Source organism: Mus caroli, unplaced genomic scaffold (assembly GCF_978045245.1).
Source record: "Mus caroli unplaced genomic scaffold, Mus_caroli_1 scaffold_9, whole genome shotgun sequence".
NCBI classification, from domain to species: Eukaryota; Metazoa; Chordata; class Mammalia; order Rodentia; family Muridae; genus Mus; species Mus caroli.
Window position 1 is genome coordinate 29,435,926 of NW_028227264.1, and position 13,192 is coordinate 29,449,117.

The 13,192-nt window shown below is 39.0% G+C and overlaps 1 protein-coding gene across 3 annotated transcripts in view; it reads right to left on the reverse strand.

Moving 5' to 3' along the window:
* Nucleotides 1-414: 414 nt before the first annotated feature.
* The window catches only part of Nkain2 (sodium/potassium transporting ATPase interacting 2), a 1,169,480-nt gene continuing 1,156,702 nt past the window's right edge, over nucleotides 415-13,192 (reverse strand). For 2 of the 3 annotated variants that reach the window (XM_085842724.1, XM_085842725.1), the window contains exons 6-8: nucleotides 4,802-4,883; nucleotides 4,107-4,195; nucleotides 415-1,495 (exon numbers count right to left, since the gene is read on the reverse strand). In XM_085842724.1, the coding sequence (XP_085698850.1) occupies nucleotides 4,171-4,195; nucleotides 4,802-4,883 (107 nt within the window). In that variant the 3' untranslated portion in view covers nucleotides 415-1,495; nucleotides 4,107-4,170. The remainder of the gene's footprint in view (nucleotides 1,496-4,106; nucleotides 4,196-4,801; nucleotides 4,884-13,192) is intronic. The other variant, XM_021173756.3, reaches the window with a different exon arrangement.

A 13,192-nucleotide genomic window follows, 5' to 3' on the forward strand; every position in this document is an offset into this window, starting at 1 on the left:
TTCCATGCCAATGTCTAACTTCTCAGTCTGAATTTCACTGCACACGAAGGTGATGTGCTAAAGAAAACTTGATTTTAGTGTCTCAAGTAGATTCAAGAAAAGCATGACTCATTCGTGTTACTGATAAGCTTGAGCTAATTATGTCTTCCACTAATGAAAACCAAAGAGTGCTTGCAAATAAAAAACTAAATTGCCTAGGAGTTCAGAATATCCCATAAACACATTGATCTACTATTGTCTCCAAAGGTATCTCATTGCCAACTACGTCAACAGCACGTTTTTTTTTTCTTCTGCCACACTAATACAGAATTGGAATACAGTATAACACACAACAGATCCCCCAAATATCACAAAGAGATCTCAAAGATTCCACTAAGTTAACTATTGCACCCCACCCACCCACCCCAAAAATAATCTTGTATGCTGAAGTTAGAAAAGAAAGTTCACCTACATTGGGTCTTGGATTTGAATTAGATATAAAAGAGTAAACATAGCTAATACATAGTTGGTCTCTGTCATAGAAATCCACAACTGTTTCCTCTGTTAGGAAAAATGATTTGCAGAGACTTAGAAAAGCACTTAAAGTGCAAGAAAGAAAACCAACCAGTTAAGCCATTTCTGCTTTTAGTAGATTAATGAGTTTAGTAGAATAATACATTTTACTTTGTTCCACCATCAGAAGACCATGTTTAAGAGACATGAAGATGACAGTTACTGTTGTTGTTGGTTCTTTGTCTCTTTGTGGCCACTGAAGAGGCTCAGTAGTAAAACATCAATTTCTTACAGACACACTGGAGCTGCTGAGTGGTTCAGTCTTATTCCTTGATTCAATAGTCCGGAATTGATAGCAGTGTGTTCGCCTAAAGGATGTGACTGGGAGGACATTTGCACTGAGAGTCTCGGGCACACAATGCAGGTGGTTTAAGGCAAGTATGTACAGTATAGCCTTTAGGGCAAACAACCTGCCATTTTGCATTTGGTACAAGGTCATCATGGCATGTTCTGTCTGACCAGTTTTTTCAATTAAAGTAGCTGTGGTGCAATCAAGATGTATTGCATGGAGTGCAGAGAACAGGGTTCCAAACTTGTGTGCCTGGGTTAACTTGGCACCTCACAGAGCCAACTGACTGGGCTGCAGATGGGTAAGTAGGGATCTGCAGAAGACACACATACAGCTCCTTTCCCACCTTCAAAGGTCTGGAAGAAGGGAGCCTGCATTAAGGAAATCTAGGATGGGGGTATCCTGCATATTTATCAGTTTCAGTCAGAAAGAGGAGGTCCAGTGTAGTTGATGTGTGCATGATAATGGCAGTGGTGTGTGTGTGTGTGTGTGTTCACTCATGTGTCTATGTAGAAACTTCCTGTTTGGTCTGATAACATGTATGTGTATTTAAATCCATTTGCTTCTTGAGCTTCATAAAAGGCAAGAGGCCACCGCACAAATCATTTGAGGAGTCCATGGGCTGACAGACAGAGCCATCTGTGTTATTTTGACCTGAGAGAGAGAAAAGGTGCTTTTAATCAAGAGAGAATGCTAGATTGCTCACCCTACCCCCACTTCTCTAAGTATAAGAGCCAACAGAAAAAAAAAAAAAGATTGGTGGAAAAAGAGAAAGCAGGATCTCAAATTGGGGTTTAAACAGTTTCTGCCTTCCCTCTATCCCTCAGTGCCATGCCATTGACAGAGGTCATCTATGATCATTCAGGGAACAGATGAAAATGAGCATGTATTGCCATCAGCTGCCAAAATGATACAGTGGTTTTACATACTGTCTAGTAGAATATAAGGCATTTGTATTATTAGGGAGGAGACACCATCTTGTCTATATGTGCCATGACACATAGGCCAGTTGGGATAAAAAAAATTACTTTGTTAGAAAGTCAATTTACTTTGTATTTATGTGACAAGCTGTATTAAGAGAGAGAGAATCTTCCTCTTATATGATTATATAACTGAAGAATCATAAACTAAGAAAACACACACAATTGAACTACCAATAAAGAGGATGGAATAACCTTTGGCTGTAATTGTGTGTTCTTGCTGGCAGTGACTTCATAACTTTTTTCAGAAGCCAGAATACAGATTGGTTGGTTGTGGTAGCAATCCCATAACTAAAACTGCACATTGCTTTTTAGCATTTTCTGTCTTTTAACAGAGCAGCTTTTATTTCCAGTGGCTATATAATATTGCTAGGATGTTTGAATTTGCCCATGATGTTCAATTATTCTTACTTTACAAGACAAATTTATGGCGAGTTGACAGAAAAGGTATACTCCAAATGACAAAGACTGAGGACATGCTTGGCATGTAAGCCTCTTAGCTGGGATGAGGTTTACAGATGAATCAGTTTGACTTTTCATGTGATCCCACTAGGCAGTAGGAGGATGGATTTTGAAAGCTGCATAATTGTAAACATCCTAATTCAACAATGTATAGTATAAAGTCAAAAGGAGATAAGGGAGATGGGGTCAGGATGGGGGTGTGCATGGAAATGTGACAGCCAAATTAACTGTGCAATAGAGTGAAATAAAGCCAGGAATGGCAATGCCAGGATGGCTCACAGTCTATCTAAGAAATTGAAGAGACCATCAAACAAAGGGTCAGGAAAAGTAGATGGTGCTCTCAGTTGTATCACTAGTAAGCTGGGTGAGTTCGGTTTTCCTGATTCTAGAGTCAGTTTCAAAAAACAAAAACAAAAACAAAAACAAAACCAAAACCAAAAACAACCCCCCCAACAGATTTTTGTAGTCTGATGTATTCTATGGGATGTTCTACAGAAGAGGTGAAGGCAGAGTTTTGATTAGTCATTTCTCATGTACCTTTAGGTATCCTAACATCTATATGTGAGTCCTTTGAAATGACCAGCATCTCATGAGCAATGAGATGTAAAAGCTGTCATGTAATTGTGCTGTTCCCAGGCATTGCTGGAGAAAACAATATTTGATTATGTTTATTTGGTATGTAAAGGTTTCTGTTTAAGAAAATTAGGGGATGTTTGGTCTTTAGGAAATTTAATTCTTAATGAAGATGTCTTTTAAAAATTCTTGTCCAAATATTAACATTATAATTACAAATATCTGATTGGAAACAATATGTTTGATACACACACACACACACATATTCAGGAAAGAAAAAACATATTCAGGAGTGGGAAAAATATGTGTCATTTTTGGAGAACACAAACATTCTAGTTTTGTTGGGGAAAAAAGTGGCTAAGGGAAGCTGCTAGAGAATCTGCGCTCATTCAGTAGGTGTTAGTCAGCTTCTACTCTAGCACTGTGTGTTCCTAGGACTGTCTGGCATCCCTTGCTTATAGCTGAGGCACAAAAACTATTAAGAGTTGAGGAGAGGAGCTGGAGAGATGGCTCAGTGGTTAAGAGCACTGACTGCTCTTCCAGAGGTCCTGAGTTCAATTCCCAGCAACCACATGGTGGCTCACAACCATCTGTAATGGGCATCTGATGCTGTCTTCTGCTGTGTCTGAAGACAGTGACAGTGTACTCACATACATGAAATAAGTAAAGCTTAAAAAAAAAAAAGAGTTGAAGAGAGAGTATTTCAATAAAACACTATGCCTAGTTCAACATACAAGGCTGCGATGAGGAGCTCAGGGAATCATTACTACCTTTTGGAAAGGAAAGTGAAAAGGTCATTGAGGAATTTAGGATTATTAATTTGGCGGCTATGTGTAGGATGAGACAAAAGTTCTGAAATAATGAAACTGGAAAACTCAATGGTTGAACATGGGTGCTTGAAATAGGCAGTGGCTTTGGATGTAGAGGAAGAATTGTTATCTACTGTTTGGAGGGGAAATGCTTTGAATGTCATGTAGACTGCTGGATTTCTAAACAACTACAATTTGTTTTTAATGAGTGGTGCTATTCAAACACTTGCAGAAAACTACAAGTGACACAGAAAAAGTCAAGCACAATACAAACATCATTCTCTTTTAAAAGAGAATCTAATGAAAAGTATCTAAAGATTAATCTGTTTGGAGTAGATGCTGAAGGAATCAAAAGGTAAATGACTTAATGGTGGAGGACAACAACAACAAACACATATCTTCAAAGAGAAGTTCACATTTTAAAATGAATTGGAAGCTTACTTTCTATTTTGATCTTCTCTTGCAATTCAGCATATCACTTGATGCTGAGATATAGAATTTGCTATCAGTTGTTATCCAAGGGAATTTGCCTAGACACAGATATAAAAATCAGGCTCTGGTTGCTTGTCTGTGCTCTTGAGTGCTACAGTTAAGGGTCTGATCAGTTTCAGTTCCAATGTTCCTGTTTTATTTTTGACTTTTACAAAGATAAAGTATGGCTCAGAGTTTGATATTTTTTGAATATGTAGCCATCACTAGAGTGAATGAGCATTTGTCATCCAGATGAACACTCAAGACTATTTTGAAGAGCTGATAACCATGATATGAATACAACCAGCATCTATTGGGATTATACTGGTGCAGCCAGAGAGTAAACTACCTAAACTGTTAGAAAAATTTCAAACTATACATATTTTGGGTAATTCAAAGAATTGTTATACACTAGAGGCTTTTAAGCCATATAGATGATACTGAAGACTAAAGGAAACTTTAAAGACAACCTTCTTAAAATAAGTCTTTTTTTTTAATCGCAAAGAAAATGTTTTTAGATTCATACTACTCAAAACAATATTAATAGTAGAAAATGGAAATATACAACCAAGGGAAAGTTGCATGCATTTTTTTTTGTGCCATGATATATTTATTTGACTACCTGTTCATACCTCAAAAAAATATCTTTAAAGTAAAGTACTTACATGTACATTGGTTGAAGTTGTAAGTGAGATGTCTTCTGAGGCCCTTGGTAGCCATAAGAATCAAAGCCACCTATGAAGTCAACTGAAAAAGGACAGTTGCATCTGTTAGTTAACTTTACATAATAGATAGAAATGAGTGATCAAGGTCTCCACAAATTATAAGTATAAACTTTAAATTAATTAAATAAACTAAAAATGACTAATGATGAAAGAGAAGAAAAAATAGTTTCTTGAAGGTAGCGATCTTTGTTCAACTGTGAGATTGAATTATGGCTTTACAATGTTCTCTATATTTTTCAGAAGGGCAAAATGTACATTTCTCAAGCAACTTGATTGGACTCATTAACTCCAATTGTCTCTTGCACATCAAAGATGGAATATAACTTTTTGGTTAATGTGAACATTTTTGGAGCACATTTCAAATGTTATATCATAAAACTAATCATCATGAACCAATTCCATGTATTGTCCAGAGTTGCAGATTACTACTAATATTATATATTCTGAGGTAAAGAGGACTGGTTGAATATCATGTAAATTAATTCAATATGGCTATGCTTACCATATCATCTTGTGGTTTATAATCTAATACAAGAAGAAGTTAGGTGTGGAACAAAGTCTAATCAATCACTCAAATGAGTTGCATACAAAGGTATTAAGTGAAAGACACAATAAGATACAATAAGAATTACCATAGCAAATGAAATTTTCCAAAATGGCTGCAAGAATATTCCCTATTCCAAATATTCATGCAAAGTAATATTGGTCTTCTTCCCATGCCACGGTTTGAACCTCTGAATGATTCCTCTCAAACCTGAATAGAGGCTTTGTGGCATGTTTGAGGCTTGCAGCAAGGATGTTATGCTGTTTTTAAGATAGATCATTAAGGGTCATTTATTTTCCTATTTTTCTCTTTGTCAGGATCTCTCTTGATACAGCCACCATACTGTGAGGAAGTCCAAACTAGAACAGAGAAACTGATAAATACCAACATATTTAACCATTGTCTAGCAGGGGTCCTAGCCCATAACTTGTTCACTTTCTGACATGTGAGAGAAAAATACCTCTACCTGATTACAGACCCCAGTCAGCTCAGCATTGGAGTGTTCCTAGTTCAGTTGGTCTCTGACATCAAAGAAAATAGATAACTCCCCAAGAACCCCATTCCTGTCTAAGTAGTAAACCTTCAAGATCTTTCTCCCCTCTTCTAGACAGGGTTTCTTTGTGTAGCCCTGATTGCCCTGGAACTTGCTTTGTAGACCAGGCTGTCCTGGAATTTGTTTTGTAGATCAGGTTGGCCTTGAAATAAGAGATATACCTACCTCCCCCTCCAAAGTGCTGGATTTACATCATAACAACTGCTTACTTTAGAACACCAAGCTTTGGCAAAACAATCAACCAAGCAAGCAGTAACAGCAATAGAACTGAGGAAGGAAATAGAGGTCTTTGAAAAAGATACACTTTGCTGGCTTGATTTCAGGTGCACATATTGAGTTTTTTGTGGTGAGATAAGAGGCAAAAACTATAAAAGGACTACAAAAGAGATTACATGAAAGAGAAAGACATGGAAATACAGGCTAAATTGGATTCACTCAGCGACCTTCATTTTCCCAGCAGCTTATTCTATTGGCTTTCTTTGTCTTCCTTTTGTTCTCTTGTTAATACCCTAGGGTGGTGCAGATAGCAAGTCTGGCAAAGCATGAAGTAATGGTGAGCCCATGACTATTCAACGAAGAAATCTTTTAACAAAGGCTATTTGTCTGTCATGTGGTATTTGGCTCACAGCAAAACTTAACAAAAGGTATAGGTCTCCTTATAGTGTCCCTTCTACCATATTCACATACATGCCTTTTCCCAATATTAATGTTCCCCATCAGAGCTGTATATTAGTTACAACTGATTAGCCTATATTGCTGCATCACTATCACCAGAAATTAATAGTTTCCTCTAGGGTTCACTCTTGGTCTTGTACAATATATTGAGTTTGACAAATACATATGGTATATGTCTCTCATATAGTATCCCTAATTGACCCTTTGTGTAAAACTGTCCCTGTGCTTCCTTTGCTATGTTTCTTTCTTAGCTCCCATGGCAACTGACCTTTGTGTTTCAATAATCTTGTGGTTTTGAAAAGCATCATTGTATATGTGTGCATGCACATGTGTGCATATGCGTGCGTGTATGAATCTGTGCACAGACAGAGGTTACAGGACAGCTTTATGGATTCGGTTCTCTCCTCCCACTTTCTGTGGTCTCTAAGGACTGAGCTCATGTCTCTGGTCCCTTATGGGAGTTCTTCTCCCACTCTACTGTCTCACCCTTCCTGCTATAGTGTGTTATCTGATTGACTTCTTTCAATTGAATTTTCTTGCATGAATTTTTAGTTGTGTGTATGTACAGGTCCACAAGTTTGTACAGGTGCACACAAATGTTTGTGTACATGTGCATATATGGATTTGGAGTTTTCCTTGGTTCGTTTTCCAGACTGGTTTTTGAGACAAGGTCTCTCAAAAACCTTTGCCTGAAGCTTGTGATTCAACTATGCTGGCTGGCCAGCATTGATCCATTTGGCACTTCCTCCCTAGTACTGAGACAGCAGTGTGTGCTACCACATCTGTTTGCTTTTTCTTCCCCCAGCTTTTTAGATGGGTGCTGGGGTGCAGGCTCAGGGCTTCATGTTTTCTGGGAATATATTTCACTAACTATCTCCTCATACCCTGTAACATATATGATCTCTCTCTCTCTCTCTCTCTCTCTCTCTCTCTATATATATATATATATATATATATATATATATATATATATATATAGCATGGCAGTGGACTTTATTTTAGTATTGAGAAAACCTTTTCCTCTAGTTTTATTTGAAGCAGATTCTCTTTTCTCATTCAGAGTGGAATGATATACCAAACATAGGGAAAGCAATGTTAGAAAGATAGAGGGCTCAAATGTTTCTGTGTACACCCTCCAAATTATAAATTCTAAAGTTGAGACAGCTTTAGAATCCAATCAAAGTTTTACAGAGTAAAGTGCTTTCATTTTTGAAATTGCCTATATTTCTACATTAGCCAATACAGACAATATCAGGATGATTAATAATTAACAACCATATTTAAAGTTTGTACTTTGAGAGATTTTTGTTCAAAAAGCAGAGTCAGTGTCTAAATTCAACATGTGTACATGTGCACTCTTGCCAACAAGGATATTTCACAAAGAATTAATTCTCTTAGATGCATTAAGAATGTTCACCATCATAGATCTGAGGTTCTCTTTTAGAAGAATGGTTTTCTCCACAGAGTTAGAGACTGAAATCTGTTAGGGCAGCTGAAGACCAACACAGAAGTAAGTAGAAAGGTCTCCACTGAAACTGAGACCAAGGCTTATTAAAATTTTGCTGCTTTGTGATATTTCATTGTTTTCAAGGCTTTCAGATGGATGGCATAAAAAGCTACATGGTAAACATGAGCCAAAGATTTTGGAATGAACTAAAGGCTAGATAACCTGAGGAAAAGAAGAAAAAGTTTCTTTTTTTTGTTTTTGTTTTTGTTTTTGTTTTTTTGAGACAGGATTTCTCTATGTACCCTTGGCTGTCCTTGAACTCACTCTGTAGACCAGGCTGGCCTCGAACTCAGAAATCTATCTGCCTCTGTCTCCCATCTGCCTGCCTCTGTCTTCCAAGTGCTGGGATTAAAGGCCTGTGTCACCATGCCCAGAAGAGAAAGTTTCAAGTCCAAAAGATACACTTAGGTCTGAAAACAGTGGTTACTTCTTAAGGAGGAGCAATTTAGACCTCAAGACACAGGGAAAGGTCAGGAGGGAATGAAGGGGGAACCTGAGATTGTGCTAGGGGGGCAGCCTGAGTATCCTAGAATTTGTTCTTAAATGTCAGGGGGGATCATATGAAGTTGATTTATAATAATGGTATTAAGATACATAGCTCTAAAGGAATCAATATTGTTCTTCTGATGATTTTGACCTTGATGAGAAACATGGGGCATAGTAGAGACTCCAACATTATTTGATCTATGAGAAAGAAGAAGCTATGATATAACTAAGGTTAACTTTTATCATTTCAAACATAATCAAACAAACAAGCTAGAAGTGGAGGGTGTGTTTTATATTGTTTATTGTTTGAAATACATGCCAAAGACTAACAGTCTTGAAAAGTTACATGTGGTCAATTTCTGGCTATGTTAATTCCCATTGGATGATCCTTTACATTATCTGAGGAGGAACAAGGATCAGATGTATCTAATGGATCACACAGTTAAGGTTATGGTTTTCAATGAAGTAGGTAAATCGGATTGTTCTTTAAACTATGTATGGTGTCTTTGGGATACCACATATAAAGACAGTAGCGGTTAAAAAACATTGAATTAGTTTTTAAAAGGATGAATTACTTGGGGACTCACTTAACTTTAATAAAACAAGAGCAGGCAGGTGTTGTAGATAGCCCTGGGGCTGATTATATTTGATGCCATTCTCCTCTGAGTGGCTGCAAACAATGAATGAGTCAGCATTCAGCTGCTTTCCTGTAAACCTGCTTCCCACCTTAATTTGTAAAATAAAGGAGAGCTGATGATTGGGCAGATAAAGGGAAGGTGGAGCAGGAGGAGGAGGAGGAGGCAGCGGCAAGCGCAAGCGGAGCAGAAGCACATGGCCTAGAGAAACTGCAAGTTCTAAAGGGTCTCTTAGATGTGGAAGATGATAATGTAGCAAGTAGAGCAGGAAAATCTAGGTGCACAGCATGTGTTCATGTTAATTGAGTTGTGTCTTCATTGCTGGGGCATATTTGGGTTGGAGATTTACCTCAACAAAATGGAGCCCAACGTATTGATTTGAATTCAACTAACCTTAGAAAAAAATTCACTGCCTCCCAACCCCTGAATGGGGCTTGGGCAGTGACCTAGGCTGTAGCAGTATGGATTTGAAGCTGACTGGGTTTGAGGAGCTTACAGAGCATGGAAGAGAAGCTTCTACACCCGAGAGAGCCTTTCTGTGTTTGCTTCCCTGTATCCTTCTCTCCCCACCCTGCCTCCCCTACCTCCAAACAGGGACATAGATAACACAAGTCTTTTACACTCAGCTTCTCCCTATGAATAAAGAATTGGAAGACAAAGGTACAAAGGGCTCCAGACCAGGTAATTCATTGATATAAAGGGAGAAACATAACCTCTTGATACTTAAAGATGGTATAAAGATGTATTGCTCTAATAAGTCGTATAGGAGACTCATATTCTGTCTAATATGGGCTCCATGGGAATTTTGGGTTTAAATCCTGATTTGACAAGCTGACTCTTATCAGCAGATATAGAAAGGAAATGAAAAGAAAGGGAAGGGAAGGAAAAAGGAAAGGAAAATAGAAGTGTGAATAAATTGTTTTAAAGATGGTATGATAAAGTCTGCAGGAGACGCATATTCTCTAACATGGACTCCATGGGAATTTTGGGTTAATATCCTGACATGAGATATTAGAAAGGCCTAAATAGGCTAAAATGTGTCTGATTTTGAATATTGTGGTTGTTTTATTGTTCCTCTGGGACAGAGGACAAGCTACAGGTTTTCCTGGTTACTGGCTGAAGGATATGCTGATTTGAGGGAAAGGTTTTATCTTTGTGTTTTTGGAAAAGGTGATTAAGGTGTTTACATCTTCCAGAGTTATATGGATCAGATTTGATAGAGGGAGACCCCCTGAAGAACTAGACTCCAGAGAATGAAACAAAAAGGTTCAGTTGATGATACTAAAATTTTGTTTTGAGATTTATATAATACAGAATATACAACCTTGGTGAATTTCATCATCAGATATGATGAACTGACCTGCCTGAACTCCTGATGTCTAGGTTTTTCATCCAGATCCAGTCAGGACACAGACATCAGAGACTAATACCATCATTGGTTGGCCAACCAACTCCCCCATTTCCCTACCTTTCCCCCTCCCTTCAAAAATATCTCAAAGCCCATATTCAGCTTGAAGAAGTTTGAAGAGTCATCATTCCAGTCGCTAAGCTTTGGGGCTGGAGGTGATTATAGGTTGTCTTTAATAGTAAAAATTTTGAAGTACAGGGCTTAGACCCAGTCCTTCTATTGCTGTTACTATGAACAGATCTGAGATGTTTAAGCCTGTAAGTTAAGGGCCAAATAGGAAATTGATGGCTCTGAGTTTATTGTTAGGGTGTTTTCAGTTATTTTAATCAGAAATGGGTGAGAGTAGGTAACAGAGAACATTTCAGATTACTTACATAGATAGTTGGTTTTCAAAAACGTTAGAAGTCCACATAATGTGACATGTAATGTTATTCACTTGTTGAGACTAGTCTGCTCCTGACAGCTTTCCCTGTTTTGGATTCAAAGAAGAAACTGAGCATCTTTGTGTTACTCCAGTTGTGGTGAAAGAGCCACTAGGCAAGAACTGCCTCATTTCATCTACAGACATAATACTGTGCGAAGAAAGGACACAATTACAGGTTAGGACAGCTTGATTCTGCAGAGACAGAGTAGGCTAGTCCTTAATATTCCTGTTTTTCTAAGTCTGTCAGATGACCCTGGCCAGTAGGCTGAAGACTGATGCTCCAACATGTTGAAGTAAGGGACTGTCCAAGTGATCAGTGGTCTCTATAAACTGGCTAAATTTTGGAAGCTGTGTTAGGCTTCCTATATATTTTCAGTTAATACCAGTCGTTCTTGGATTTCTGATGGTTTGAAAAAAACTACATAGTCTCCTAGCCAACTCAGGCTTTTTACTTTGAGAGGAACAGATTTGAGAGGGTGGTTTTCAGATGGCATTCAATCTAAAGCCAAGACATAGCCAGGTGCAGAAATATATAGTCTTTTAAGTAAGGTTAGATTACAGAGGTTCTATTTAATTAATAAGGGTGATGGACTGGGTGTTAGGTCTCTTGTACTTTATAAATTACAAACTAGTAATAGTTATGACCAATTATATCTGAGATAAAATAGTCTTTTAATTGGACAGAAAGGAGGAAATGTTGTGGATAGCCCTGGAGCCAATTATATTTGATGTTAAATCCATTCTCCTGTGAGGGGTTAAGAACAAGGAATGAGTCAGCACTCAGGTGATTTCCTGTAAACCTGCTTCCCACCTTAATTTGTAAAATAAAGAAGAGAGTGGGAAGATAAAGGGAATGTGGAACAGAAGGTGGGGAGAGAGAGAAGGAGAAAATGATAGATAAAAAGAGGAAGAGGGACAAGCCTCTTCCGGTCAGAAAAGCACCGGGGAGCTAGGGAACAGGGTCGGCTGACAGTCGCCAGCTACCCACAACACCCGCCACAGGATCTTAAGACTTCTGGTGAGTGGAACACAGCTTCTGCTCCAATCCAACTGCGTGCAGGACCTGAGACTGCATTAGTTAGGGAAACAGAAAACTGGCCTGAGTAGGGCCACAGGCCTCTTCCGGCCTGAACAGCACAAGGGTAGCTAGAGCACAGGGTCAGCTGACACCCACCAGCTACCCACGACCCCCACCACAGGATTTTGAGACTTCTGGTGAGTGGAACACAGCTTCTGTTCCAGTCCAATCACGCGGGACCTGAGACTGCTTTGGTTGGGGAGGCAGAAATCCGGCCTGAGTAGGGCCACAAGCCTCTTCCGGTCAGAAAAGCACCGGGGTAGCTAGGGCACAGGGTCGGCTGACACCCGCCAGCTACCCAAGACCCCCGCCACAGGATCTTAAGACTTCTAGTGAGTGGAACACAGCTGCTGCTCCAATCCAATTGCGCGCGGGACCTGAGACTGCATTAGTTAGGGAAGCAGAAAACCGGCCTGAGTAGGGCCACAGGCCTCTTCCGGCCAGACCAGCACCGGGGTAGCTAGAGCGCAGGGGCCAGCTACCCACGACCCCCGCCACAGGATTTTGAGACTTCTGGTGAGTGGAACACAGCTTCTGCTCCAATCTTTAAACAGTGACAACGATAACAACTAACCCCAGAGATTACCAGATGGCGAAAGGTAAACGTAATAATCTTACTAACAGAAACCAAGACCACTCACCATCATCAGAACCCAGCACTCCCACTTCGCCCAGTCCAGGGCACCCCAACACACCGGAAAAGCTAAACACGGATCTAAAAGCATATCTCATGATGATGGTAGAGGACATCAAGAAGGACTTTAATAACACACTTAAAAAAATACAAAGGAACACTGGTAAACAGGTAGAAGACATTAAAGAGGAAGCACAAAAATCCCTTAAAGAATTGCAGGAGAACACTGCTAAAGAGTTACAAATCCTTAAAGAAAAACAGGATAACACAATCAAACAGGTAGAAGTCCTTAAAGAAAAACAGGAAAACACATCCAAACAGATGATGGAAATGAACAAAACCATACTAGACCTAAAAAGGGAAGTAGACACAATAAAGAAAACCCAA